The 24,564-nt window shown below is 34.4% G+C and overlaps 1 protein-coding gene and 1 long non-coding RNA gene across 2 annotated transcripts; one reads left to right on the plus strand and one right to left on the minus strand.

Moving 5' to 3' along the window:
* LOC110721649 (mechanosensitive ion channel protein 6-like) lies at positions 1–5,014 on the minus strand. The gene is made up of 5 exons (XM_021900848.1): positions 2,759–5,014; positions 2,165–2,288; positions 1,670–1,963; positions 1,356–1,558; positions 1–554 (listed from the first exon to the last, which is right to left on the minus strand). The coding sequence occupies exons 1-5, from the start codon at positions 4,693–4,695 to the stop codon at positions 266–268; spliced, it is 2,847 nt and encodes a 948-aa protein (XP_021756540.1). The 5' UTR covers positions 4,696–5,014; the 3' UTR covers positions 1–265.
* An 11,829-nt stretch (positions 5,015–16,843) lies between these two features.
* On the plus strand, positions 16,844–18,920 carry LOC110721650. The gene is made up of 2 exons (XR_002511444.1): positions 16,844–17,634; positions 18,610–18,920. It is a non-coding gene; the product is annotated as an uncharacterized LOC110721650 (long non-coding RNA).
* The last annotated feature ends 5,644 nt before the right edge of the window (positions 18,921–24,564 follow it).

Consider the following 24,564-nt stretch of genomic DNA (forward strand, 5'->3'; position numbering starts at 1 on the left):
GAACATATAAAGCACATAATAGTATAATACTAATCAAGTTATCAAAACCTAATAAAGATGATAATATACATAAAGATTCGCAAGAATCACAACTCTGGCCAGTTCTTACAGGAAAAACTGGCGCCACAGGAAAGGCAAAGAGTTTAAAAAATCTCTTCAACCTTTCCCATGATTCCGCCTAATGTCGCTACCAATCTAGCATAATAGCATGTCATCCAAAGGCACTGACAGAGCTGCTCTCCACGGACGTGTTCCATAAAACTCATCATCTTGCACAAGTAGCCCAGTTAGATGGAACCCTATCGGATACCACAGGAGGTAAGTTTCTGACATTGACGTCCATGGGCAACATGCGGTACTCAATGTCAAGATCTTTGAAGATCTTGACCATTTCCTCGACAAGAAGGGATCTCCTCACCCATCTCTCTCCCATGTCTTGATGGTTCATCCTATGTGATACCCAAAGCGAAAACTTTATCTTGTTCATGTCATCCACATCCCTCATTACTATCATTGGCGCTGGGTACCAGTGATCTGACTTGTTGTCAATGTACCTGAACCAGATAATCAAACTAGTTATTAAAAAGGCTGCAGCACTAATTCTACATCATTTAGAGATGCATTAAAGTGATTAAACCCAAAAGTGATTAGCAAGACATTGTAGGCAAAAAATCATAATCAACAAGAGCCTTATTTTGAACTCCGATAAGGCTGTGTTATTGAGAGGTCTAGATTCTAGATTGACTACCCGTACAGAGACATAGCTAGTAGGCCATAACCTCTTCAACTTACAAAAATAAGATTCGGTAAAATCAGGTTTAATCTGATAAAAATTAGTAGTAAACAACAAAAGCAAAATTAGATAGTGCGAATAAGGGCATATTTAGGACTTACTGATGATCATCCAATACATTCTTGAAAACGACATACTTCATATATTCTTATAGATGACTACAAAATTATTGACCATTTTTTATTCATAAACTAATGCACAGGAATTTAATCTTATATGTTTAAAAATAGTGCTTTTGTAACATATTCTTATTCCACAAGGTTTGGATTAAATAGGGACATTGGGACCCTACAACTTAACAAGCCTAATTAGCCTATGCGCAATAAGATGTGGTAGAAATGCCGAAGGAACCCCCCCCCCCCCAACAAAAAAAACACACACACACACAGAGAAAGGCTGAAAGTGATACAGAATGAGAACCATCACACAAGTTGCTATTGTTTTTTCTTTGGGAGGGACGGAAAGAATTAAGATATACATAAAGATATTTATGATATGCCATATGCCAATCAGAAGAGTGCTCAACCTTCAACGATGATAACAAATGCAATTCACAGCTTACCTTGTTATTCTTTCCTTCATCAAAGATAACTTTTCCCCTGGAGTTGAGACGTGGACACAGAAATCAATAAAGTCTCCCATATCTGGACTTCGGTAGTAGTTACTGATAGGCTTGGTTGCTAGCACACTGTTTGGATAAATGATTTTATGGTTGTCGTATTTCAAAAACACGGTAGTTAATATATTCATCTCCTCCACAATCATCTGTGAAAAAAATACAATAAAGTATTAGTAAGCATAAATCTGATGCAAAACAGATGATACCATTGAGGCCCTAAAATTTGAAATTTCTAATTAAGGCAACTGACATATTACCTGGACTCCTTCAATTTCACAACGATCACCTACATCAAAAGGATGCATAACAAACAAAAAGATGATTGCTTCGAATGTTGTCTTGCAAGTGTTACCAAACATGAAGGCAAGTACAACAACTTGGGAGCTCACGAAGACCAGAAAGTGAGTAACGGGGACACCTAGGATCAGAAGCCAGATAATTATAACAGCAATACCGACAATAATATTCACCAGATGGTGAAGCTTGTTCACAGCTGTCTTTGTGTCATTGAGGGACAATGCAAGAGCCCTTCTTTCTCTGAACACATTAACCTGGTAAAGCATAATATAGTAAGATGGTTTGCAAAAGAAAACAAGGGGACAGTGAGAGGGATATTAAAAGGGAATGGGGCAAGAAATATAGCTCATTTTTTCAAAATGAGCTACAATTCGACAAAATGTACTACTTAGCCAATTGTTCATAGCAATTAGTTGAAGGTTACAACAAAATTAGAGATGGACGTGATCACATACCACCCAGTTTTTAAGTGCTCGTTTGCTGATCCCTTTACCATCAAGAGCTCCTTCAAACATATTTATTGTCCTGTGTGCTTCATCTTCCCTCAGAAAACGCATCAAGTCCGCCAATTGTATATATCTTCAGCACAGAAAAACCAGACACAGATTACTAAGATACATCATGACAGGAGAAACATGATGCCAAACAGGAAACTCAAGGATAATATAACAGGAAGATAACTAAAGAGACTGCTACAAAAGGGATAAGGAACTACAAGCATAACTCCCCACACCCTTTAATGTCTTTACTATATCGAACAGTAACGCTGTAACAGGAAACAAGATAAACTAGGAAGACAAGAGCATATGTATTATAATAAGTTGAAAAAGGAAACTTCCTATGATAATGAGGATTCCTAAACACACTTAACAGTTCAAAATCAGATATGGAGTCAAAGATAGACTAGAAGAACACAATTCAGCTCAAAGTTCATAGTTTTCAAAGCCAACGAGTCAATGACATCTGCCTTCAATAATTTGCGAATGTGTAATTTAATGTATGGTTTCAAGAAAATCAGAAACTATAAGTGCAAGGATAGAATGCCTTACTTTGAACCTGGTGGAGCAACATTAGTGAATACTCTCTTGGCAGCAGCTTTTGCTTCCTTCTCACTACGAATATGCAATGCCGAGTCATCCTCCTCTAAATTTGGATCAAGCTGCTCGTCAAGAGTAGACAGCGCCCCCTTACGAACAATATTCATCAACCTCTTCATATTCCAGGCAGATACATTCTTCTGATTCCATCGGTGCAAGTGATCAATACTAATCCCGTCATCCTTTTCTTCCTCTTCCCTCCTAGAGTTTGACGGTGCCCTAGGACTCTTCCCAATCACTGAACTCCTAGGACTCTTCCCAATACGAGGACTCCTCTGCAAGGCACTTGCACTCGACCTTGCACTCCCTGCTGGCGGCTTCCCTTCATTAGGCAAACAACTCGCTCTTAGATCAGGAGGGATATAAACCCCAGCATTCTGAAGCTTATTAACCTCCGAAACAACCCTCTCCTCCTCTTCCTGAATACGCTGAATCTCAAGGTAAGGCGGTCCAGACAAGGTCTCAATCACATACTGATTAAACAATGCGTCCTGAATCCTATCAAAGAAGGCGGTAACATGGAAATTCATAGCCAACACCTTAAGCAACAAAGTCTTAATCAACCACATCAATGTAGCCACCATAAAACAGATCAAAATCTTAGTTACATAAGGCAAAACCTGACTCCTAGTCTCCTTCTCAACCTTCTTATCCAAAATCAAAATCCAAGCAAGTAAAACCCACCCTAACCACAAAAACTTCTGCACAGAACTCCTCAATCCATAAACAAAATACAAAACCCGCTTTCGAAGCAAGAAATTACGCTCAATAAAGAACACGACAAGATGAATCAACCACCCAGAAACCAACCCACCACAAATTAACACTAACCCCATAACAAACCACTTCCATAATTGCATATCCCAAATAGCTTTATCCCTAAAACGTTTAATCACAAGACTACAAATTAAAGCAGCAACAATTAACACTAAACTAACCCATTGTAACACAGTAAAGAAACTCAACTTCCCTTTTTTATATTCTTCAGGTAAATCCTCACCAAATGGATCATCTTCTTCAATTTCTTCACTCTTTCCAATAAACCCAGAACGATTTAACCTCCCAGATCTTTTATCATCTTCAGGTGGGTCCATTAATCTGGACTTAGTCTTCATCCTCATTAACCCAGGTTTCTTCTGCTGAAACGATGCGTTTGACCCACTACACTGAACCACCTGATCTCCGTCATCTCTTCCGCTAACCCCTGCCATAGCCGGGCTCTGATGCCGCCCACCATCATCACTCACCCTCCTCTGAACCAGCTCACTCTCTTTAAACGACACCGTATGATGGTGCGTTCTAGGCGTAATCCTCCCGTAATCATTCGGACTCTCATTCACCGGCGATAAACATTGGTTCTCCAAATCAACCTCTCCTTTCGGAAAATCAAACTCCCCTGAAGAAGAAGAATCATCATCATCGTTGTTGTTACGATGAACAAAATCATTGTTCATTTCAACGGGTTTTTTCATTGTCGAAGCTTGCGGCTGCTGAGCAGCAAACGCGTCATTCTGGAAATCATAGCTCGACCCACGAACAATAGGCGGACAAAGTCCGGAACCAGCGGCGGCATTGGGTGGCGGATATTTGGTGGGTTCAACGGCGGGAGCGATGGTAACAGCAGCAGAAGACGCAGATGAAGAAGTCGAAGCAGCAGCAGGTTCAATTTTAACAGAGAAATCAGAATTGAAAGAAGTATTCATTGGGTCGTTTCTACTCTGAAGTAATCCAAGTCTTTCTTCTTCAACACTATTTTTCTTCTTCTTAATATTATTACTTGTACTACTACTATGTTTAGCACTATTATTTGGAGAATTTGAAGAAGGTGAAGAAGAAGAATTTTTAGGTGGGGATTTTCTTAAAGGACTACTACCTTTAAAAACTTCCATTTTTTCAATATTTTTTTTATGGAAAGATTCAAAATAATGAAGATTTATTACAATATGAAAGGGAATAAATTGGAGACGAACACCTGTAGTTTATGGTAAGTTGAAAGTTGTACTAATGTTGTAAATTAAACTTAAATTTATGGAGTTTAGTAGTAGTACCAGCAAAGGTGAGGAGTGAGAAAATAAAAAGAAAAGAGGAGAGAGAAAGAATGACTTGAAGAAAAGATGCGTACAATTTTGACAATTGAGAGGTCTTACTGAAGAGGATTTTATGGTTGTCTTAGGTCATTGTGTGTTTACCTACTCTTGCGGGATTCAGTAACACTTTTTTTTTTTTTTTTAAAGAATTCTCTTTACAATAAATATGTAAAGGATGGCGGTATTAACGTTTAAGTTAAGGTTATTATAGTGTTTTGAGAAGGACAATGAGTAAAACTGGTATTGTATGTTCTAGTAGTGGTTGGTTGATATGGTAAATGTAATAATATCGGTTTTGTTTTGATAAGTGACTTATTATTGGTTTATTTATATGGTAAGGTTTTCATGCTTTCAATTTGTATGATAGCTTACATAAGTGTTTGGTTTAACGTCTTAATATTTGGCTTATTAATCTGATTTCCTTGTCAAATCAATATTGAAACATATTCATGAATTTGTAAAAAAAATAAGATGACTAGTTATATCAAACAAATTTATAAATACTATAATAATCAAACAAGTAAGGTCTTGTTCTTTTGAGCTTCTAGGCATAGCAGAGCAGAGCAGAACAGATTTCAGCATTATTATTATTATTATTATTATTATTATTATTATTGTTATCGCATTATTATTATTATTGTTGTTATTATTATTATTATTATCATCGCCATTATTTTATTATTATTATTATTATTATTATTATTATTAAATATTAATTATTATTATTATCTATAAATATTAATTATTATTATTATTATTATTATTATTAATTATTAGTTTTAAGCAGAGCAGAGTAGATTTCAGTAGAGCAGAGCAGAGCATAGCAGATTTCAGCAAAGCAGAGTAGGGCAGAGCAGAGCAGAACAGCTCAAAAGAACAGGGTCTAATACTTCCTCCGTTTTTTTTAATTGCACTATTTGGGTTTGGCATGAGATTTAAGAAAAGGTGTAAGAGATGGAGTATGTCAAAAGTGCCTATGTGAAAAAAACAAATGAGAGATAGAAAATGTGGGGTAACAATAGTTGTTATCACATGTGAACAAGGGTATGTAGGGAATTTTGTGTGTGAACATAACCAACCCCAAAAAGTGAAAAAAGCATATCATCTAGGAAAATAGTGCAATTAAAAAAATGGAGGAAGTATAAACTAGGAGTAAGCAAACAAAACATGGTTCAAGAGAGGACCCAAAACTCTTTAGGAACATATAGATCTGAAATTGGAATCGGAACCATCGATTCGGAATCCAAATAACACAATTGAAATTCCACCATAACAATAAGTTCGGTTATTCTTAATATTTTGGAATGAAAACATGTTGAGAATCCAGTTAACACCGACTCCAATATATATAAACTACCCATGAATCAGTTGCAACAAGTTTTAGTTTCTATTTAAAAGAATTATTTGCAACAACTTTTGGTTTTATTTCAAAATTTGGATCTTATCTTAATGGATCTAGAATGATTAAAACGTCGGGCTAGACATTCATAGCTAAAGAGAGGAAACTCATAGACTCATATAATGAGCTAAAGATAGGAAACTTGAGACTCGTTTAATGAGACCTCGATGTATGGTATGGTATATATTTAGTAGAAGGCTGATAGATGTATGTATGTAGTAGAAGGGTTAAAGGGAGATGCATTATATTTAAACCTATAATGGAACTAATTAAACCCTAGCCCTCACTTGCAATAAATTAAATGAAAAAATATACAAGTATAAATGAAAAGTGAATCAAGCATTATGAAACAAATGAATTCGCATATCTTTGGAAGTAGGTAGCATTATACCTAGATAGTATACCTACTAATTTTTCAAATAAAAAGGAACAAATTTTTAACTTTTAACATGCATGCTAAGTTGCTAACGCATTTTAGTTTTTTACCAATTGATCATAATTGGGCATCATATTCAAGCCTATCCTAGTAACCCTTAGGAAAAGTCATTCTATCCTTTGGTGCATAGCTCTATAAAGTCATTAATCTTTTCTCGATGTTAAAGAATAAAGATTCATGAACATGATTAAGTGCGTTGAATTCCTTTAGCTGTAAATAGCAGATGACTAATATAACAAGTACTAGTAGTAGATGATAGTCATAGACTACCTTATGGCGTAAGCTCATCACCTCAACTTCTCAAAAAAATAGAGATCATACTTGCAAATTTTAAGTTATGGTACAAAACAATGCAAATCGTAAAGATAAAAGATTTTGTAAATTATGGAACAAGACAATGTAAAAATAAAAAACAGATGAGGAAAAAGGACTACTTTGTATATATACATAGCCCTCTCGTTATCATAAAATAAATGAATAATTTTAGAATATTTCAAACAGAATAAATTGACATATCTAAATTGAAGGTAGTGCATTAATTTGGTCATGTTGAATTGTGTGATACTTTGTATTATAGTCCAAACACTATAGATATAGACAAAACATAATAAAGGAATAACAAGAATGCCTAATTCGGTTATTCTAGTATGGCAAAATGGGCAAATGGCGATTACTTGTTATTTGGTAGTCATTGGTATGAAATTTGCATGACGTGAGATGAGGCTTGAATTCCTTGCTTTATCTTCACACCTTAGGTTGCCAAAGGAAATTTGAAGACGACATTCGTTGATTAATGATTTTACTTACTGTCAAATCATTTGGCTTACTAATAAAATAATTACTGGAATATTATGGGTTAGATTGAGTGACGAACCTTCGTTGCTACATGGCCATATATATATTTCTTCGTCATTATTGTCTCACACAAGTAACACAACGTATGTACACTATCCGATGAATTATTCACTTTCAGATCACTTCTTTGGGTGTAGGAAGACAAACACTGGATGGCGTACACATACGTAAATGATATTTAATCTTTTTTTTTTTGACAAGAAGAAAAATGATTTCATTAATAAAAGATTGCAAGATAGTCAAACGACACTTATAAACAATTCCTAAGAAAATTAGAATTCCAACACAAGTACAAATCACCTTAGAAGTTCATCCGAATCAATACAATCTGTGAGTTAGCACTAATTCGGTTTGAGATCCACTGATGAATAGTTGTTTGAGTGAAAATACTCATATGGTATTCTAAATACTTTCGGAGATCGTGAAACCCTAAACCTTCAGTCTTTGGCAGACAAATCAAAAATGAAATTAACCCTAATAGAATAACCACCAATTCAAAGATGGGATCCACTTATTGAAAGCAATTAAAAAGTTTTTTGGGGCTTACCACCGGTAAAAACACCGATGGAAGCCCCTACAAAGATTCACAAAAGAAACCAGAAGAAAAGAAATGAAAGAGAAAAAGAAAGAGAAAAAGGAAAAAAGTGAAGGAAAACCTTCAAAAAAAACCTAAAAAAATCTAGCAATGGAGATTAGAAAAACCATCCCAAGGGAAAAATCCTAGAGAAAACCAGAAAAACCCTCCCAAAGAAAAACCCTAGAGGGAACCTACCGTGGCGGAGTAATATGTGGCATTTTAAAATCAAAAAATTGATATTTAATCTTAAATGTAATTGATAGTATTGGTTAAAATTTTGGAAAATAAACCCTTTCCTCGAAATATAAATTATAAAATCATAGAATTTTGAAATCTTTGAAAAATCTCTCAGCTCCCAACAACTAATTTTGGTTTCCATAGGATAATAATTAGTCTATGTTGAGCTTTTAATTTATATTTGGCTCGTACAAAGTATGTCACTTTAAATTAAGAGTGTGTTTTATTCATCTGATTTTCAATTATCTCATTATCTGAACTTACTTGAACTTATTAGGCTTTGTTAAAACTTATTTTAGTTGTAATTTGAATTTGGATAATCCTTATTAAAACTTAATTTTTCTGAACTAAACTTAACCGAACTTATATGAACTTATTAGACATGAAGTAAATTAGTGAAAAAAAGGTGAATAAAACAGACCCTAAATCTTTAACTATGATTATTTCTTAAGCAAAGGTTTGGACAACGCAAGTCACCATTGTTATTGAGCTGATATTAGAGACGTGCTATTTTATATTGAAAAATCTTAACGGGCGACATCAAATCAACTCACGTAATAAGTTGGTCATATTAGCTCATTTACTACATAAAATATATATATATATATATATATATATATATATATATATATATATATATATATATATATATATATATATATATATAATAGAGGAGCTATTTTAGTCGATTAGTAAAATAACTTTTCAACAAGCTGATTTGAGTTTAGTACACTCGTTTGTAAAAAGTTGAAAATAGATTATTATTATTATTATTATTATTATTATTATTATTATTATTATTATTATTATATATTTTTTTGAAAAAAATATTAGCTTATTATGACTCTAATTATGTTACTATTATTTACATCTCTACCCACTGAAGTAGAAGCGATTGTAAGATACTAAGCTTGAAGGGGTACTTAATGAATAATTATGCAGACGTTGTCTTTTATATAATCAACATAATTGAATTTTAAACCAAAAAAGAAAAACTTAAATATTTTTGTTGGGGCCTGTAAGCCACCCAGACACCCACCTAGATCTGCCATTGACCCAAGTAAGTTTTCTTATACGAAGTATGCCATTTCAAATGTTCAAGTAACAAAACAACACCTTTTTACTAGAGGTTAGTCAGGCTCACGGCTCACAGCAAATATTACGTAGATTTATAATTTCTATAGATGTTATTATGTTAATGTGAAACCAATATTTGGAGTTATCTACAGTAGTACGTACTTATACAAAACAAGATCAAAATTTGGAGTTATCTACAGTAGTATGTACAAAACTAGGTTGCATGGCTGTTATTAAAAAAGTATGGATTTTCCATCTTTTCATATTAGACCAAATGATGATATCGAATAAGTTTGTAACCCATAATCCACACCTTTTTTAAGAATATCCTAGAGGCTAAAGAAAACCATTAATTAATTACCTCTTGTCCATGGAGTTTATCAAAGACGGTAGAGTACTTAATCTATATCTATTTATGTTTATGCGTTTTACTCCAAATTATCTATGATTTTATATATATTTTGGTACATAAAACTTGAGTCACAAATTTTAAATGATAATTTATATGAAATTTAATCCTAAATTTTAAATACCAATCTTTAAAATTGTAAACAGCTAATGTTATAGATGACATTTTTGATAAATATTTTATTTACGTCCTTATTTTTTACGTGTGCCGACTATGATATGGTCCATGGATGGTGTCGATCTTTTGTTCAAAAGTACGTAGTACTACATTTGAGAGGCCAGGAAAAGAAGTACTTCCTATATGTTAGTTACAAAACACGAACAAATTCCATTGCAAATTCTCTTGTAAGACACGATGTTGTTAGAACTTCAGAAGCCATGCATGTATGATTTCATACTATCATAGCTTAGTTAAATAGTTGTGGTCACATATGTTTTAACCATAAATATCTTTATAGTTATGTGTTTGAAGTATTGTAAAATTGAATATTTTAAAATTACACATGTAGATGAACGTAACAATCTAACATGTCATAATAATGTTCATTTAATTTTCTATTATACTAACGTAATTTCGTAATAGTGAGAATAATTATTGAGGTCTTTGTCCGAAAATGTGAAAAACAAATCGAAATAAAAAAATAGGAACGGATCGGAGTATACTTCATGCTTAAGTAAAGACAATGGAGAAACGGAGGTTGTAGGGTGTATGAAATTTAGTTTAGTATTTAATTTGCAAATTAAACATGCTTGTCTTAATTAAAGATATATACATTTTTTTTTATTTTTTTTTGAAAAGCAATTAAAGATATATACTTGTATAAGGTATAGTGGTGCTTCTTAATTTATCCTATAAAGTGGGAAGGTTCAAGTTTCCACCATGAAATATACTATATGGCTACAAAGACAAGTTCGATATTGTCCTAACATTAATGGAAATTCTTTTAAATTTATTATTACAGTATTAAACAAAAAGAAAAAAAAAATTAAAGAGCTGAAAAAAATTAATGATATGTTTGGCAACACCAGATCAAAAAAAGCTGAAATCGTGAAGCCGTAAAGGCAGTGATTCAAAGGCATCAGGCATGTAATAAGTTCTTGAAACTTAACAATGCAATAAGATATTTGATTGATTGTATAGCTTTATTAAAAAATATTAAAAAAGAAGAAACACTAAAAACCTATTGATTGAAAATTATACGGAGTGCATATTATAATGTAAGTTTGAATAAAAAAGATACGAAGCATAGATATCATGAACAAGTAAATTAAAATAAAATAGGACCTTTGGGTGGTAGATAAGGTGTACAAAAACTAGTTCGGATTGGAAAAATGGGCAAGACTTAAAAGAACCTGTTTAGTCTTCAAATCGAAAAAAAATTCAATCTTTGATCCGGTCTACTTTGATAAAAAAATACTCTACAATTTAGTCTCAAGGTAGCGTATTTTGTTGTACATAAGAATATCTAGGATAGTTGATATCCTCTTTGATATTTTAAGAAGATATTCGGTACGAAAAAATTTCACATTGGGCTTTAAAAAAAAAACCTTTGATTTTCATTGATTTATTTTTCTATTTTTATTGACATCAAAATTTGTTCAAACCGGATTTGGAGCTTTAGACTGGTTTTATCAGTCGGGTTCTATCACAATCGATCTAACCTCTTGAACATGGGTTTCTAATAAAGTTTTGATTTTTGAGTCATGATTTATTCCCCGATTTGATCCGCTTCAATCTTGAACCATCATTAAACAACCCTATTGGTAAATATGAGAATAATGCTTCTATATAAAGCTGGTTTTTATTTTGCTAAAGTTATTTCTTTATATTTAAATACTCCCTTTGTGCTTAAATAAATGAAACGTTTCCCTTATGCACGTATATTAATGCAATATATTGACTGATATTATCTTTAATTATCAATAAGTAAAAATTATAATAATTGAATATTAATAAATACCTATAAAACTATATTTATTCTTAGATGAATGATGCAAAAAGTCAAAACGTTTCATTTATTTAAATACAGAGGGGTTATGTAGAGTATATTAGTATAACCTTATCCAAATATAGTTTTTAGCTGATTATTTTTTATAAACCTAATTTTCATTCCCATAATGGCCCTTTAGATTTATGAATGTATAGTGGGGTATTTTATTTATATTTTATTTCATTTGCTTTTATTCCCATTTTCACTTCCTTTTTATTCCACTAATAACAAAAACAAATGTGGAATTTTGGATTCTCACTCTCTAGTCTCTGTATCAATCCCACCACCATCTTATTCCCCAAAACAAATTATGGAGTACTTGTATTAGATAAATCTATTCATTTATATTTTATTATTGTTATTTTTACTTTTATTTTATTGGTAATGCTCCTCTTCTAATTAAAAATTGTTGGAAGTATTAACATTCAACATAGCATGCATGACGTGTTTGATCATGCATAACATACTTGGAGTACGATTTATTCATGACCATCCAAATTGAGGTATGTGAAATACTATAACATAAATAAATAAAACCGGCATTTTGGAATTGGCAAATAGAATAGTAATATAGTAATATGGTATGGTTTGGTTGAAGTTAGTTTCCTCTTGTGTTTGGACTTACAAGCATTGTCTTGTTGAAACTGTGGAGGGTGGGGCCCACTTAGTTGTGAGGTACAGTGAGAGGCACGTGCATGTCTACACAGGTGGCACCCGAATTTATTTAAATAATAAATAAATAATGGACTAACGACCAAAATTCCCGCCACGCACGGTGCTATCCTTTAATTTTTTTATTTATTATATATTGTGGGGACCTATTCGCCCTTTAGGCCCATTATACATGAGTTTAACGCACACTCAAATTGAGGTGGGCTTTTATTACTTTATTCGTGTTTTAATAAGTCTTACACTTTTATCGACATATAATTTTAAGAAATTTAATTGATTTAAATAAAATAAGAGGTAAGTAGAGTAGTGAGAGTATTAAAAATTGTAAAAGAAAGATAGTAAGGTTAGTAGTTTATTGAAAAGTAATGAATGTGAAAGGAGAGAAATAATAAAAAAAAGGTAGTAGTGGATTTAGGTGGGACCATGAGAAGATAGAGATATAATATTAAAATATAGTTTTTTGCCAAAAAAGAAAGTATAACACTTATTTAAACACGGCCGCATTTGGTAAGTATGACACTTCTTAAAACACGGAGGGAGTAACTTATTGTAAGATGGGCTAAAATTATCCTAAAAGTATTTAAATTTACTTTTATATACTCCCTCCGTCCCATATTATAGTTCCTGTTTTCCTATTTTGGAGACCCAAAATATTATTCCTGTTTCTATTTTTGGATAGTAGGTAAAAACTATTATACCCTCAATTTTTTAGTTTTATTCATTGTATTTTCTAAATTACCCTTAAATTTTCTACTTTCTTTGTACTTTTTTCCCCTTACTCTCTCTAACTTTTGTCTATAATTGTACTTTTCATCTTTTTTATGTACTTCATTCACTTTCTCCTCTTTAACTTTTGTCTATAATTGTATTTTTCAACTTTTTTTATATACTTTATTCACTTACTCCTCCCATTTCTTAAATACCGTGAAAAAATCCAAACAGGAACTATATATTAGGACGAAGGAAGTATTACAAAAGTTACCATTTTTCTAACCTACATTTTACACTTAAAAAAGACTCATAATGTATTAGATTAATCATATTAGTTTTCATAGCATGTATCCATTACAAATTATACAAAAAATACAATTAAACTCATAGCCAATTAAACGTTACCCTTAATGGAATTAAACCATAAAGTTGTTATAATGGCTCTCAAATTGATCGTCTTACAATAAAGTTAACGTAAGCGTGCCTTATACTAGACTTATTGTGTCAATTTGTGTAGATCATCATTCTAATTTACCTTCATTTACATCCAATACATCCATCATTCATGGATTTATCAGATGGGTCGAGTGGTAAATCAGGTGAGATAAAGTATATAACACAATATTACACTTGCATAATTTAAATAAGATTTGAAAAAAAATGATTAATAAATCAAAACTTCGATAATCTTTCTAATACTTGCTTCTTTCCATTAACATAAAAACACAATGGAATTCCTAACATTGCAAATAGATATTAAATTATTAAATAATATATATATATCACCACTCGTATCTGTTCCAATTTGTCCATCATCCATCCGTCCTTCTTAAATTCAGGTGTTCATCCATATTTTTGGATTGGGTGGATGATTATCCATCGGATTCGGATAATATTGCCACCCTTAGCCCATCACGAGGCATGAACTGATAGACTAACTTGCCAAAGACCATATTTAGGTGTGTGATCTAAATTTTGAGCGTACCTTTAGGTGTGTGATTTAAAATTTGATTGTGTAAGCGAAAAGTAATATTCTTAAATTATTAGCAAAGATGAGTTAGATTATTTCCTTTGCTTGGGACTAACCTAATTTCCTTCCCTAATAATAATAATAATAACAATAAGAAGAAGAAGACATGCAAATATGCAATTATATCTTGATGGGTCTATGTCAGAAAAAATACGTGTCAATTAAATTGAATTAGATGTGAAAGGAAGATATACCATTTAGATTAAGATGGGGGAGAGTGAGCAAGATAAGCTGTTAGCTACTTAAATTCAACTTGAAAAAAATCTAAAGTTATTGAAAGAATGATTGATATGTTAGATAATACCACAAACTAAGAATTGTTAAACGGTTTTGGACCATAACCTTTATGAGAAGAGAGTCCACTTTATACATTAGATTAGGGTGTGGGACGGATGTTAGCAGGGATAAGACCCGATTTGACAGGTGATGGGGATAAAAATCATATTTATCATGGGTGATGGGGCGGGATGGATTTTAGGTTGTACCCGCCTAATCCTACTTTATACATGCCCTGCCCCACTTTGTACCTGCCGTTTTTCTAGCCTATACCCACATCTATATATTTAAAATTATAAAATTCTATACTTTTATATTATTTATATAAAAAATTATGTAAAATAAAATAGTAAATATAATATATTGTAATATACTTATATTTAAAAATTAATCAATTAAGTGTAATATCAACAATGAATTTTTTAAATTTTAATTGTAATTTATATTATGTATGTATTATTGTTGTATTTGGAAGGTCGAGATTAGGCGGATCTTGAGTGAGGATTAGGTGAGGGTAGATATCTAAGTGGAAGGGGGGATGGTTTTGGAATTGTACTCGTCGGGGCGGAGATGAGGATACAATTTAGACCAGCCGCGGAGTTAGGGATGGGGATGTAGATGAGAAAGCCAACATCTGCCCCACTCCAACCGGTTGACTTCCGTACATTAGATATTACCAAGAGCTAAGAATTTTTTTTGTTTTTATTGACTTATCTAGCTATTTGTATATTTAAATAAACAATGTATGTACTTGAAGGTTTTTTTTTTTTTTTTTTTTTTTTTTTAAAGTTGATTTGGAGTGGGTGAGGGTAAAGTAGCATTGAGCCCAAAACCAAATAAAATAAAATAAAATAAAATAAAATGCCCACCACACAAACACTAAATAGGCACAACACAACATACTATTGTTTATGTCGGGCTTTAGATCATTTAACACAATAAGATAGTCTAGATAAGTCAAATTTGACTATAGCACACAAGCTTAGGTCGTGCCTAAGTTACCCTCGTGAAAACCTTGATACTCTATGTAGCGAGGGGGCTTAGATGGATTTGGCATGGCTAGACCCAAGTTATGAAGACCATGACAAAAGTTAATGTAGTAAACACTCTTGCTCTGCATGCGAATCAGGCAACAATGTAGGAACCATGTCGTATTGTCATATGCTTCCATTCTATCAATTTCCAACAAAATTAAGTAAAAGAACTCTAGGAGAGCAAAACAAGAAGTATATCAAAATAAAGTTATAAGGACCAAAAGTAGGGTAAATAGATGATAGCTACAAGAAAATATAACCCAAAATAAGAATCGTTCACCATCTCATCACCTTGATACACCTATATAACTAAAACATGAAATTATAAAACACATCGAACATGACTTCATGAGTCGTATAATTTATCTTGGTACGTAACATAAATTAAATACTCTTTATGTAGTATGTACTTTGTACGATAATAAAATGTAAATCATACAAGAGGAAGTAGATAACAACCCAATAAAGTGCAACAATAATTAGCAATTAGTATATCTTAATAGTACAATTTCTTAAGATCTATCTTACAAATGTTGTTAATCGTGAAGGTTAATCATTGATTTCCTACGTAATAAATTATGTAGGAAGAGTTGTTATCATAGCGTTTTGCCGACTTGTGATTGGTGGTTTGGAGTATGGAGCCAACCACACAAGTTATACATGTTAGCTTATTTTGGAGTAATGACATAACGTGTTGTCTATTTTATCTTGTCTTGTTTGTATATTCGGACAATCAAGATGAGTTTGACAGCTTTGGATTTTGACTTTGGATAATAATATTGGTCGACTTAATCTTGGAAAATGATTGGTTTATCACTTGAATTAAAGTCCTTTAACTCTAACTAACTAATTACTTTACTAAAAGTCATGAGTTGTGAATCACTATCCATAAGTACAAGGTCCAAGACTACCAAGTCTAGCTACAGCATTTTAACTAAATTTGTTGTGCATCTAGCTATTTGTAAAACAAATTTAAGGAAGTTGTACATGTCATTAGATGTCTATTACAGTACGGTTTATAAGTCTTTAAAGTGTTCGATCGGCATAAATTAACTATTGACACAATCAGATGCTAGCTTTGTAATTTTTAAAAGATTGAAATTCAAAGGTGAATTCGGCATCTCTTAACAGACATTACTCCAATATATAGCTAGTGTTGTTCGTTTGTGAAGCAATACTTAAAAGCTAATATGTACCATTTATGATCTACTACCTCCATTAACATTTAGTTGCAACTTTTACTATTTTCGGTTGCTTACTATTAGTTGCAACCACTAGTAAAAAAACATAAATGAGCATTGAGAAATAAGCACCGGTTATTAAGAACAGGTGCGGAAAAAACAAGGCGGGAGTTAATTAAAGAGTAATCGCACTGGTTCAAACCGAACCAGTGCGAACTTGAGTTAATCGCACCGGTTTGAACCGGTGCGAATGTTAAAAAAAAAAAATCTCGCCCCTCTTCTTTCTTTCTCTTTCCTCGATCTCTGGTTCTCTCTCATTTGCCTCTTTTCTCTTATCACTGTTCTCATTCTCAACAACCATTGCTGCTCTCCTTCGAAAACCGCCGTCAATTTAAGCCAAGGACAACCATCATCGCCGCCGCTGTCTATTTCCTGAATCTACAATGGAGGCTTTCTCTTGCCTTCTCTCTCCTCAAACTCGCAGTCACATGCAATCGAAGCCACCACCAGCCAGATATCGAAGTCATCCGACCAGATCCCTCAGCCACCGTCGCTTTCCCTTTCCTTTTCTCTCTCCTTCTCTCTCCTTCTCCATCACTGCGGTGCAAGCAACGCCATCGATGGCTAGGGTTTTCTGAAACAATATTCATTCAATTTATGCATTTTATCTCCTTTTTCATTCAGTGTTTGTGAAATTTCACAATTAATTTTGATTTTCCTTTTCATGTTCCGTAACTTGATGTTTAAATTTCAATTTTTGCCGATTTATTGATAATTTTTGTGCTACTTTGTAGAGGATTGCGATTAAAGGGTGAGCTACTACTTAATACGAATCATTGAGGCTCAATGGAAATGAGGTACTCATTGATGTTTAATTCTTGTTTCTATTTAATTTTTAGGATTTTATATTGAAGTGTGCGAATTTACCTTCGATTCAAATTATAAGTACTTAAATTATAAATTTTACTTTGATTCTTCTTAAGATTCAATTTCTAGGGTTTATGTGATTATTGATTCTTTGTTAGTATGTATTATTGAATTGTATGCTATTCAAGTGACTGAATGATAAATGTTTGAATGCTTTGTTGTGCAGATTTGGTGCCCTATTTTGTTTGTAATGATTTTGTGAGTATAGTAGTATCTAATGTGATTTTGTAAATAGTTTTGGATGTAAATTCATATGATTATGGGGGCTGCAACGCACTTGCTTGTGAATTGGAGCTGTTGTGATGCGTGGTGTGATTGTGCGTTGGTGTGGAGGCTGCCCATGTATTTGAATTATGGGTACACGGAGTATTTGAATTGTGAGTATATAGAGTATTTGATACTTGAAATTTCAGTAGTTTGATTTGTGGATGTATTGTGAATATTGTATTGGTTGTCATTGGATTTGATTTTTTGGGTATATATTTGTTTAACTATATTTTGATTGATTTCTTGATTGTGGTATGGGTATATTTTGATCACTTTTGGGTTTCTCTTTGATTGAATATGCAATTTAAATCTCATTTGGTAGTGGATGGTGGATTACTTCATTATATTTTGCTTCTAGTTTGTCTTCTTATATTGCCTTATTGTACCACAATTGTTGAGTTTCTTGCCAGTATAACTCGAATTTAAAATTTGGGTTTTGGATTGATTTTCTGAGCTGTGTTTTTGCGTTTATCGAATGACTTGAACTTGCTGCCCTGCTTTCCTGTTGCTACCTACAGTGAACCCCTGTTGCTACTACTTTTGCTCTGCTGGAGCTGCTGCTTTTGCTCTGCCGAGATTGGGAGCATGTGTGTCTTTAAGCCTATGTATTTATATTAATTTATACTTCTTGCCTGCAGCTGTGGCTTCAATATCTTCTGGAAATGATTACTTTGTTGGGAGTATTCTTGCTGAAGCCATTGACAAGATTAGGGCTGATGGTTTATTCTTTTGAATTGGGTTTGTGTTATTCATGTTGTTGATTTATTTATTAGTAATGTGGGATTTTTTTGTAAAATTTGATGATTAGTACTGTGAGTAATTTTTATTTAGCAAATGAAATAGGTTGCTTTATGAAATTTAGAAGGGGTGAGATTTATGAAGTATTTGATGAATGGTATTGAACTGTTGATTTAAAAATTACAAGGTGTGCTTTGGCTGGTTGTTTTAAGTATTTTGGTTTGGGTATGCTTTTTATTTCCTGTTTCACACTTGATTGGTGTTCTTTTGTTTGTTTATTACTAATTTTGTTATTGCTCTGTAAACTGGAAAGACAGTTGATGATATCTTTGATCAAAAGTTTAAGGTCTTGATGTAGTACTTGTGATTTGGCTAATAACATTTATTCATTTTGTTTAGGGTATGTAATTCATAGGGTTGTTCAACTTAGTGCTGGGGTTGCATTTTTTATTGGTTGCATTTATCTGGCAAGAGTACTTGTTGGTAGTTTGAGCAATGAGCATTTGTAGGCCTAAGTTTTTTGTAAGTCTAACTATGAGAACCATTTATACATATTCTGCCAGTCTTTTCCCTTTGAGTGCTCTGCTTGTGAAGATCTTTTGCAGGATCCTTGTTTATCATGCAATGATAGTTTATTGAACTTGACATGTAATATAAGTAGTTTCCCTGACTAAAACTTTTGTTCAGTTTGAGATATTAAATTTGTTTTTGAAAGGAATGATGTCCTTCCAACAAGTGTATTATTCTGATAGAGGGTTCAGAATTATTAGAAAGCTAATTCTTCAGTGAGGTTAAGTGATCGGATGCATAGGTGGAGGCCGCTTCCGATCAGTAATATTAATGCATAATTAATATTACGGCTTAATCTTGACTGAACCCTTTGGGTCATACCCCAATCGAATAACTGATCCGATTTGAAGAATCAATCCGATGGATTAGATGAGTCATTAGAGTATTACGAACAAAGACGTCGAATATCGAGCTTAGAGCGTCGAGACCGAGCGTCGCAAGTCGAGTCGAATTTAGAATTCGACGAGACGTGGAATTAAGCAAGCGACAAGTTCGAGCCAAGCCGTAGCCTCGCATTGGCCTAGCCATGCGAGTGCTAGGCTAGGCGAGGTCCCCATCCCATGCGTGCCCAGCATCGCCTAGCACACGCACATCGCATGGCCCGAGCATTGCAAGATGTGTGCTATGTGTGCGTGTTGTGATTGTGCTAGCATGGCCGGGTGTGCTTACTAGCATAGAAGCACCAGCCATTGCAATATGCTAGGCATGCCTAAGCACAACCTGCAAGCATCACAAGGCCAGCAGGACGCAAGTGCTTGCTGGGCCTCGCTATCGCAAGCAAGCAGCGCATAGCACTGTGCGTGCTTGCTAGCCATGTTGGGCCAGCCATCGCTACATGTTGTGCTTGCGTGCCAGCGTTGGGGCACCAAGCAGCAGCGCGCTATGCGTGCTAGGCATCACATAGCAGCAGCCAAGCACACTCGCATAGTAGCGCCTAGGCATCAGCCCGCATGCGTGGCATGCTAGCTGCACGCATGCATGGGTGTGCTGGCTGGATAATCCAACCTTGGTGCTAGGTGCCAGCTGGCAGCCTTGGCAAGCTGCCAGCCAACCATGTGGCATGGACAACCGGTCAAGGAGGGGACCAAAGGGGATGGTGTTTGGCTTGGGGAGCAAGGTGAGTTGGTCCCCCCTTTGGTGGTCCTCACCTACTCTCTCTCCCTCCTTGTGCCACTTGTAGCTTGTTGATTGAATTGCATTTTTATTTTGTTTTTGATTAAAATAAAATAGAGGAAAATGAAAATCTCCCACATTGATGGGAGAATGGAGATCAAGTCTCCATTCCCTATAAATACCCAAGTTTTGGGTTTTGGGAAGAACACTTGAGTGGAACTAAAAAGGCATCTCCTTATGAAAGGGAGAAAACCTTAAGTTCGTTATACTCTAGTTTTGTTTTGGTCAAGTCCTGACTAACCTTCGGGATTAAGATCGTTCTGGTCGGGTCGAGGGTGCGAGCCGTAGGAGGTCGTCGCACTTGCAAGGCTCAAGCCTTGAAGTAAAAGCTTGTGAATCGAGCGAAGCACGCGTCAAGGGTAAGAATGTCTTTTCTCTTTCTCTCTCTTATGTTGTTAATTATGTTTATTTAATATTTAGTTGCTTTAATTAGTGAGCGGGTCTTGGGCGGGTTTCTCATCCGCATAGCGTTAGACGCTACGAAACTCAGCAGTTTTCATGCCAGTAATTTTGACTTGTTGGCTGTAAATTTTCTTGCCAATCTTATCTTTCAACAGTGGATATTGATGTGACTAGTATACTATGATATACTAGATGTACTTTTGAATAAGCCTTCTAATATTTTCAGGTTATTCTATCGTGTGGCAAGAATTCCACTGTTAAACTTTGGGAGGTTGGCACTTGAAGATTGGTAAAGCAATATGTAGGAGCTACTCACACGCAATTGCGGTGTCAGACCAAACCTCAGCTCAGAAGTTTACCTCCTATGAGTCCTATATGCCTAATCCTCATATCACAAGGTATGATGCACGGATATGGTTTCCAATTTTTATTTACTTTTTTTTGTGATTATTTTGCTCTTTGATTTGAATAATGATGATTTTCATTCTAGTAGAGGAAAATGTCCTTTGTAATGATATGAATAAGGCTACGCCCTATGCATAGTTGAATTTGGCTGAATGGAAACTCTTCATTTTGTTAAGTGATGAATGTGTGGTGTTGTGTCTTGTGGTGCCTCAGTGTTTTTTTTTGCTGCGTGTTGCTTATTTTGCTGCTTGTTTCTGCGTTTTATTGTGGGTAAAGAGTTCTTGCTGCTGATTATGTTTCTTCTTTGTGTTGTACGTTGCCTGCTGCTTGTGTGTGGGATGGCAAAATTGTTAATCGATGCTGCCACTTTGTTGTTGTTGGTGTAAATTTTATAGTTTGTGATATTATGTTTCTTAACATAAGCATAATAAAAAATGTCTTGTTATTAGTGAGTAATTGTAGAATTTACACTTCGCAACATATGTAATTATTGATTTTAGTTATAGTTGTAAATTTATTATTGTTTTTGCCTTGTTGTATTACCACTAATATAACTTATATTGCAGCTTTCCAGGGTCAAAAATCATTCGTAAGAAGCAAACCATGCAATCTGCTTATAAGATGTCAAAATTTATTGTCATTTTTACTTTTAACCTCATATTCTTTCACCTAGATGTTCTTGTACCAGTGCTTGTTGCTAGGCTGATATTTTTCTTCATGCTTTTCCAATCTTTGTCTCAGATGGATGTGTGCAACAATCTCGTATGAAAACCTTTGAAGCAACGTCACTACTGCTGCTACAGCTGCTTCTATGTTGCTACTGCTACTTCTATGTTGTTGTTAACCCCTCCTTCTATCGTTATAATTAGAGTTACCCTAGAAGAAAATATTGATGCTACAGTTTTTTTTTTTTTGGCACTATTAACTGGTGCGAATAAGTGTTATTGCCACTGGTTTTGAACCGGTGCGAATAAGTGTTATTGCCACTGGTTTTGAAGCGGTGCGAATAATGTCACTTCTTCGCACCCCTCAAATCTAAACCGATTCAAAACTGGTGCGAAAAGCCAATTTTGAACTGGTGCGCAATTCCTTTTTTCTACTAGTGAACCTTCCAAATATTTCCACTTATAGTAAGTATTATTAGTTAAAATGTCAATATTACCCTTACTTAAAAAATTAAACATTCACTTAGGCAATTAGTTAAATCACTTTAGCATCCTAATCTGATTCCAATAATTTAGCAACTCCCACCAAAAATTAAATCATTCTCCCACCTACCAAATTAAATGCCTTTGATTAAATCAACAATTCATCAGATATGATGAATTGAAACCCTAGTTCTTGAAGTTTCTTCATCTGCCTCACTTGGGTCTTTCTCTCTCCTCTTGAATCGATCTTGTCTCCTTCTTTCTCCTTTCTTCCTCCTTCTTGAACGGATCTACTCCCCTACACGAAGCCCTATTCGCGACTGATGACGATATTGATAGATGCTCTCATCGGAGCTTTTGAACAACAGGCTTCTTGGCCTAATTTGTTCTTTATGTTGGGCAAAGGTGGCGAAATTTTCAGCCAACGAACCTTCGCTGCGATTGGTAAAGTACTCAGATTTATTGAAGATGAGGAAGCCGCTCAGAAATTAAGTGCGGTTGCCTCGAATGTTAGGGAAGAGGAAGTGAAATCTGAACCTGTTAAGGTGGCCGGAATGTCTGGGTCGGGTTGTTCTTCACAGCAACTCAGTACTTTCTCTGAGAACAATGGTGGTTCGAGTTCGGGTGGTTCAAAAGGACCCGGATGTGTTTCTGAGATGGGTGCAAAATCTGGGTTGGGTCGTGCTAAAAAACCCAAATCACAGTTCGTTACCAAACCCAGACCTAACCACTATCCTAAGATGATTCCTAGGGTCTTTGTTGCACAAATGAGAAGAATGTATGGGATTGGTGCTAAGATAACACCAATTTACGATGATAATGAAAAACATGAGTCCCCCTCTACTGTTGGTGAATCTGATGCTGCGCCTGAGAATAAGTGAATGAAATTTGGCCTTCCTACTGATTGACCTGCTTTGGGTAACAATTTCTAATCCCTAAATTCTTGTTTTTTTTTTTTTTTTTTTTTTTTTTTTCTAGTTATGCGCTGGGTTGATTGGTGAAGTGTTGTTGGTGTGAATGGCAATGGTGAAGTGTTGTTAGTGTGAATGGCAATGGATGCCAGCAACAAACAGTTGCTGGCCAGGGTGGTTGTTGATGTTGTTGGTAGATTAAGTTGTTGTGATTAGATTATGTTGATGTTGCTGCTGTTGGTTGGTTATGTTGATTATGTTGATGTTGTTGGTAGGTTATGCTGATGTTGCCTTTGTTGGTAGGTTATGCTGATGTTGCCTTTGTTGGTAGATTATGTTGATGACCTTGCTATTGTGGTTGCATGTTGCCTATTCGTTTTTGTTAAGTTGCTTGCTCTTGAATGCATGTTGCCTAATCTTCAATGCATGATTAATGTTGCCTGATGCCTTGCATATAAGGGACTGTTATTGATGAATGATGTACATGAGCAATTTTACTTATTGCCCTCGATGATAATATTTAAGAGAACACTCTGTTTGCAAGTCAGTATGTAGTGCATTGAGTCCCTCCCTATTGCCTATTCAGTCCCTCCCTCTTGTCTATTCAGCCTCTCCTTGTTGCCCATTCAGTGCATTGAGTCCCTCCCTGGTTCCTATTCAGTCCCTCCCTGGTTCCTATTCAATCCCTCCCTATTGCCTAAGCAGTCCCTCTTTTGGTTATTTGTCCCTAGTGGAATGAGTCCCTATTTCAGATTTTCATGCCCATTATTAATCCAAATGATGAAGAGACTTAATTGATTAAAAATCGTCTAAACTATGGTTTGCTTCAGTTTAAGTGTTGTGCACTTCCTGTTGAGGATAACATGGTTTGGGCTTTTTTTTTTGAGAAAAAATTACACCCTATGATGGATTATCCACCCTTTGTTAAATGTTACTTTCAAGTAATGTATGAATGTTTTTAAATGTGAAAAAAAAACAAGGTGAATTTCATACAAAATACTACTAAGAAGACTTCATACCACTTTAAAATTAGCTACACATTGAGTCCCTTCATAAAATGTCTTCTAACATGACTGCCTTAGACAAAAACTTACAAGATACAAAAGTACACACAACCAAAGTTAATTAAAATAACTTACAAACCCATTGTATCAACAAAATGTTGGTTATGTGTGGCAGTCCTTGTTGGCTATTCTCCCACCTTTATCTCTAATCTGCCACCACTTCTAACTGAGTTCCTTCTTGG

This window comes from Chenopodium quinoa, unplaced genomic scaffold (genome assembly GCF_001683475.1).
Source record: "Chenopodium quinoa cultivar QQ74 unplaced genomic scaffold, ASM168347v1, whole genome shotgun sequence".
NCBI lineage: Eukaryota > Viridiplantae > Streptophyta > Magnoliopsida > Caryophyllales > Amaranthaceae > Chenopodium > Chenopodium quinoa.

Bases quoted from the DNA above. Each gene is read 5' to 3' on its own strand.
- LOC110721649 (XM_021900848.1), bottom strand. From the start codon at position 4,695: ATGGAAGTTTTTAAAGGTAGTAGTCCTTTAAGAAAATCCCCACCTAAA. The intron at 1,964-2,164 runs GTATGTGATCAC...ATGCTTTACCAG, and splicing joins GAGCACTTAAAAACTGGGTG to GTTAATGTGTTCAGAGAAAG. The intron at 555-1,355 runs GTAAGCTGTGAA...TATCTGGTTCAG, and splicing joins ATGAAGGAAAGAATAACAAG to GTACATTGACAACAAGTCAG.